At 40.4% G+C, this 5769-nt stretch overlaps 1 protein-coding gene across 1 annotated transcript; it reads left to right on the top strand.

Annotated features, from left to right (window-relative positions):
• Nucleotides 1-475: 475 nt before the first annotated feature.
• On the top strand, nucleotides 476-1530 carry LOC123512609 (kinesin-like protein KIF28P). Its single transcript, XM_045269040.1, has 2 exons — nucleotides 476-828; nucleotides 1387-1530. The coding sequence occupies exons 1-2, from the start codon at nucleotides 673-675 to the stop codon at nucleotides 1528-1530; spliced, it is 300 nt and encodes a 99-aa protein (XP_045124975.1). The 5' UTR covers nucleotides 476-672.
• The last annotated feature ends 4239 nt before the right edge of the window (nucleotides 1531-5769 follow it).

Genomic DNA, 5769 nt, shown 5'->3' on the forward strand with positions numbered 1-5769 from the left:
TATGTACATGTGTATGTATGTATATATACTTGTATGTGTATGTGTATGTATGGGTATATGTGTGTATATGTGTGTGTATGTATATGTTTATGTATGTGCATTTGTGTGTATGTATATGTATATGTGTGTGTATTTATATGTATGTATGTAGGTAGGTATATGTATGTATGTATGTGTATATATATATGTGTGTATATTATATATTATCATTATTATTATTATTATTGTTATTATTATTATTATTATTATTATTATAATAACTATTATTCATATTATTAGTTATTATAAGTAATATTACTATTATATGCTCTAGCTAAGTGTTAAATTGTAAACATCAAATCTAATAATGCATGATCATGTCTGTCGGGAAGCTTCGGCTTGACAGGCTGTGCCACAGTCAGTTTCATTGTATTCAACAATATACTTGTAATCTAAGGGCAATAAACCTTTACTTACTTACTTACTTACTTACTTACACACACACACACACACACACACACACACACACACACACACACACACACACACACACCTTTGCTTCTATCTATTCTATTCCTTTTCCTATCAAGTTATTTTCATCACTATCTTTAGTTTCGTATTCCATCAGCATTCCCCTTAACTCTGGCACACAATAAGCGGGAGCTGCGACGAAAGGCCAAGTGCGTAGTGAGCATGAAAGGAAATATCACCACGGTCACCAACCCTGATGACTCGGCCGATGTCAAGTCCTTCACCTACGACTACTCTTACTGGAGCTTTGACGGCTGCAAGGAGGAGCCAAATGGCTACTTTGCCAAGCAGTCACCCAACTCCAAGTATGCTGATCAGGTGAGAGAGAGAGAGAGAGAGAGAGAGAGAGAGAGAGAGAGAGAGAGAGAGAGAGAGAGAGAGAGAGAGAGAGAGAGAGCACGTCATTCTTACGCTAATCTGGAATATAAAACTAAGATTATCAGTTATACTATAATTTGGACTCAGAAGTATTCACGATATCGATTAACTACTAACTCAGAAAAAATGTCATCGGATAGCTGCTATAATCTGATGGCGTTAGCGTGATGATCTGTGACGGTAACGACCACCTATGGTTATTGCTATCATTGGTGTCATCAAAATCACATTCTGGTTATTTCTGCTGGTCATTATTATCATCCTCTTGGAGTCATCATTATCAACTTTTCTTTTCTCTTCATCATTCATCATCATTAGCTTGGCCTCTTCTCATCATCACCATCTTTTCCTTCTCTTCATCATCAATATCATCATCTTCCTTTTCATCATTACCATTATCTTTTTTCTTCTTCCCTTTATCATCCTCATTACATTTTCCTGTTCATCACCATTAAGAACTGTCACTATAAATGCTAAGCTTTCTTCGCCTTTTGACAGAACACGGTGTACAATGATCTGGGAGGTGGAGTCTTAGCAAACGCCTGGGCTTGTTATAACTCCACACTGTTCGCTTATGGGCAGACAGGCTCGGGAAAATCTTGGTCTGTCATTGGATATGGATCCAATAAAGGTAAAAAATAAAAAAGTCCACATTTCATAGGTGTTTTCAGATGTTTCTCCTCAAAATTTTGGATGAACCTTTTGACTGCATTCTTTGGAGACTTTTTTTTTTTTTTTTTTTATTCTTTTTGTTGCCCTTAACCATAGATAGTTGTTGAGTTGTTGAAAGCCTGCATGGTTCTCTTAAAAGTTCTGCATATCCATCACGTGAAATCAAAAGAATGTTACAATTTCATGAAATTGATCGTCAATGTATCCTGATTCTTGAAAGTGAGAGAAAGAAATAAATGGAAAACAGATGGATGGACAAAGAAAGAAACATACAACACAGTGTAAAGAAAGGAAAAAAACAATAAAAAATCTATTCCTAAACTTTCAGGAATCGTGCCATTGTTCTGTAAAGATTTATTTAATGGCATCACACAAAACACAGAGGAGAAGGAGTTTGAAGTGAGGTTCAGCATGTTGGAGATCTACAATGAGGTAGTTCATGACCTGCTCAACCCCACCAAGAGCAAGAAAGGCCTCAAGGTCCGCCAACACCCGAAGAAAGGCTTCTATGGTAAGTACTATTGTGACGACAGGAACTGATGAATGTCAATAGAATCGTTTAATCGTACTCATATCTCAAGGTAAAATGTGTCCCAGCATTGAAGGGTAAATCACACCCAAACAACCTTCTGAACAGCTGAAGGCCTCAAGCTGGCTCTGGTCACCAACTACAACGAAATTGAGCAGAAGATGAACGAGGGCACCGTCAACCGCACCATCGCCTTCACCAACATGAACGCCACCTCATCCCGCGCCCACACCATCGTTGGCATCACCGTCATACAGAAATTCAAAACAATGCTGGACAAGAAACAGCAAAGCAGGCCGTTGTGAACTTGGTGGATCTGGCTGGCAGGTGTGTGTGTGTGTGTGTGTGTGTGTGTGTGTGTGTGTGTGTGTGTGTGTGTGTGTGTGTGTGTGTGTGTAATTACCTAGTTGTATTTACATAGTTGTATTGTAAAGGGTTCGAGAGGGGCTCATAGTGTCCTGTCTCCATATCTCCACTGATCTAGTATTTCTTTAAAGCTATGTATATTATGTGCTGTAACAACTTCATCACTCAATGTATTCCATTTTTCCACCGTTCTATGTGGAGAACTTTATTTTCCAATAACTTACACACACTGCCTCTTCCTGATCTTCTTTGCATGTTCTCTTGTCCTTCCAGCTTCATCTGCCACCAATACCAGGTCTTGCTTGTCTATCTTTTCAACGTCGTTAACTATTTTATAAATTGTTATTACGAGGAGGTAGTAGATACCTACCGAAACGATAATTTACTCCCAGCGAGGTCTAATAGCACTAGTTCAGGGAGTGCTGTGAACTTTCCATTAAAGCTAGTTGTGATCTCACTGAAATACAGCTGTCTGAGGCAACTGACAGTAACCCTTTCTCTGTTCCCTTCTACTTTCTCTATCCTCATTCTCGCTCCAAAGTTGGATGTTGCGTCTATGTGCGCTATGACTTAACTTGCTCTCTTGCCCACGCTCTCGAATCTTTTGAGTTTTCCACCATCTGGCTTAGACTTGATAGTCACTACCAAATTTATCTGTGCTGTCTATCTCTCCCCCTAACTCCTCTGACTATAGTAAATTCTTTGACTATTTGACTTCCAAAGTGGAGCACATCTGTCCCTCTACCCTTTCATAGAGATCTCCATTTTTTAAGATTTCAATGTTCACCACCAGCTTTGGCTTTCCTCTCCCTTCATTGACCATCCTGGTGAACTAGCCTTTAACTTTGCTATCCTCCGTGACCTAGAGCAACTGGTGCAGCACCCTACTTGTATTCCTGACCGTCTTGGAGATACACCCAACATTCTTGATTTTTTTCCTTACCTCTAATCCTTCTGCTTATGCTGTTACCCTATCTTCTCCGTCGGGCTCCTCCGATCACAATCTCATTTCTGTATCTTGTCCTATTTCTCCAATTCCTCCTCAGGATCACCCAAAATGGAGGTCACTCTGGCGTTTTGCCTCTGCCAGGTGGGGGGGTTTGTGAGGATCGAGGTACTATGCTGATTTTCCTTGGAATGATTACTGCTTCTGTGTCAGAGACCCATCTCTATGTGCATAAAAGAGGTGATAGTGTCTAGCATGGAGGCGTACATTCCTCATTCTTTTCTCAACCGTCTAAACCTTGGTTTAACACAACCTGTTCTTGTGTTATACATGATAAAGAGGTTGCCCACAAAAGGTACTTGAGCCTTCCATCTTCTGAATCTCATGCACTTTATATTTCTGCTCAGAATCATGCCAAGTCTGTTCTTCAACTTGCCAAGCACTCTTTCATAAATAGAAAATGTCAAAATCTTTCAAACTCAAACTCCACTCGTGACTCCTGACATCTGTCCAAAAACATTTCCAATAACTTTATCTCTTCATCTTTCCTCCTTTATTTCATCCTGATGGCACCACTGCCATCTCTTCTGTTTCTAAAGCTGAACTCTTCTCTCAAACCTTTGGTAACAACTCCACCTTGGATGATCCTGGGATTATTCCTCCCTCTCCTCCTCCCTCTGACTTTTCATGCCTACAATTAAATTTCTTCGTAATGATGTTTTCCATGCCCTTACTGGCCTAAACCCTCGGAAGGCACCTGATGGGGTCCCTCCTATTGTTCTCAAAAACTGTGCTTCAGTGCTTGCACCTTGCTTGGCCAAACTCTTTCAACTATGTCTATCGACTTCTACCTTTCCTTCTTGCTGGAAGTTGGCTTACAATCAGCCTGTTATAAAAAAGGGTGACCGTTCTCATCCCACAAACTACCGTTCTATAGTCTCTTGCTTGTCTAAAGTTTTTTAATCAATCCTCAATAGGAAGATTCTTAAACATCTATCACTTCACAATCTTCTATCTGATCGCCAGTATAGCTTCCATCAAGGTCGCTCTACTGGTGATCTTCTGGTGTTCCTTACTGAGTCTTAGTCATCCTCTTTTAGAGATTTCGGTGAAACTTTTGCTGTCACGTTAGACATACCAAAAGCTTTTGATAGAGTCTGGCACAAAGCTTTAATTTCAAGACTGCACTCTTACGGTTTCTATCCTTCTTTCTGCAACTTTATCTCAAGTTTCCTTTCGTTCTATTGCAGCCGTGGTAGACGGCCACTGTTCTTCTCTTAAATTTATTAACAGTGGTGTTCCTCAGGGTTCTGTCCTATCACCCACTCTCCTTCTATCATTCATTAATGATCTTCTCAGCCAAACTTCTTGCGCTATCCAATCCTACGCTGATGATACTTACATATTTCCACGTTCTTTCAGAGACGATCATGAAGTTATCAGATCACGCAGGGACGCCAGAGAACGTCTGACTTCTGATCTTTCTAAGATTTCCGATTGGGGCAGAAAAAAATTAGTAGTTTTCAATGCCTCAAAACTCAATTCATCCATCTATCAACTCGAAACAATCTTCCAGACAACTAAACCCTCTTCTTCAGTGACACTCAACTGTCTCTCTCTTCCACACTGAATATCCTCGGTCTGTCCTTTGCTCATAATCTTAACTGGAAACTTCACATCTCATCTCTTGCTAAAACTGCTTCTATGAAGTTAGGCGTTCTGCGGCGTCTCCGCCAATTTTTCTCGCCCCTTCAACTGCTAACTCTGTACAAGGGCCTTATCCATCCTTGTGCTCTTCGCATGTTTGAGGGCGTTCTGCTCACACAGCTTTATTAGAGAGGGTGGAATCAAAAACTTTTCGTCTCATCAACTCCCCTCTTCTAACTGACTGTCTTCAGCCTCTTTCTCACTGCCGAAATGTTGCATCTCTTTCTGTCTTTTGTCACTATTTTCATGCTAACTTCTCTACTAATCTTGCTAACTGCATGCTTCCCTCCTCCTGCGGCCTCATTGCACAAGGCTTTCTTCTTCCTCTCATCCCTATTCTGTCCAACTCTCTAATACAAGAGTCAACCAGTATTCTTAATCATTCATACCTTTCTCTGGTAAACTCTGGAACTCTCAGCCTGCTTCTGTTGTTCCACCTTCCTATGACTTGACTTCCTTTAAGAGGGAGGTCTCAAGTAATTTGTCCCTAAATTTTGGTTAACTCTCTTGACTTTTAAGGGAACTGGCAACCAAGTGGGCCTTTTTATCCCATTTTTTTTTTTTGCCCTTGATCAGTTGCCCCTCCTTCATAAAAAAAATATCTAATCTTTCCCTGCAGTCTCTCGGCATTCCTTTTATTAGTTTGCTCTTAATCAACCTG

Source organism: Portunus trituberculatus, chromosome 34, assembly GCF_017591435.1.
Source record: "Portunus trituberculatus isolate SZX2019 chromosome 34, ASM1759143v1, whole genome shotgun sequence".
Taxonomy (NCBI): domain Eukaryota; kingdom Metazoa; phylum Arthropoda; class Malacostraca; order Decapoda; family Portunidae; genus Portunus; species Portunus trituberculatus.

What these genes read in the sequence shown, in the direction of transcription:
- LOC123512609 (XM_045269040.1), top strand. Translation starts at nt 673, where the DNA reads ATGAAAGGAAATATCACCACGGTCACCAACCCTGATGACTCGGCCGAT. An exon ending in ACTCCAAGTATGCTGATCAG is followed by an intron (nt 829 to 1,386) that starts GTGAGAGAGAGA and finishes GCCTTTTGACAG; the next exon opens with AACACGGTGTACAATGATCT.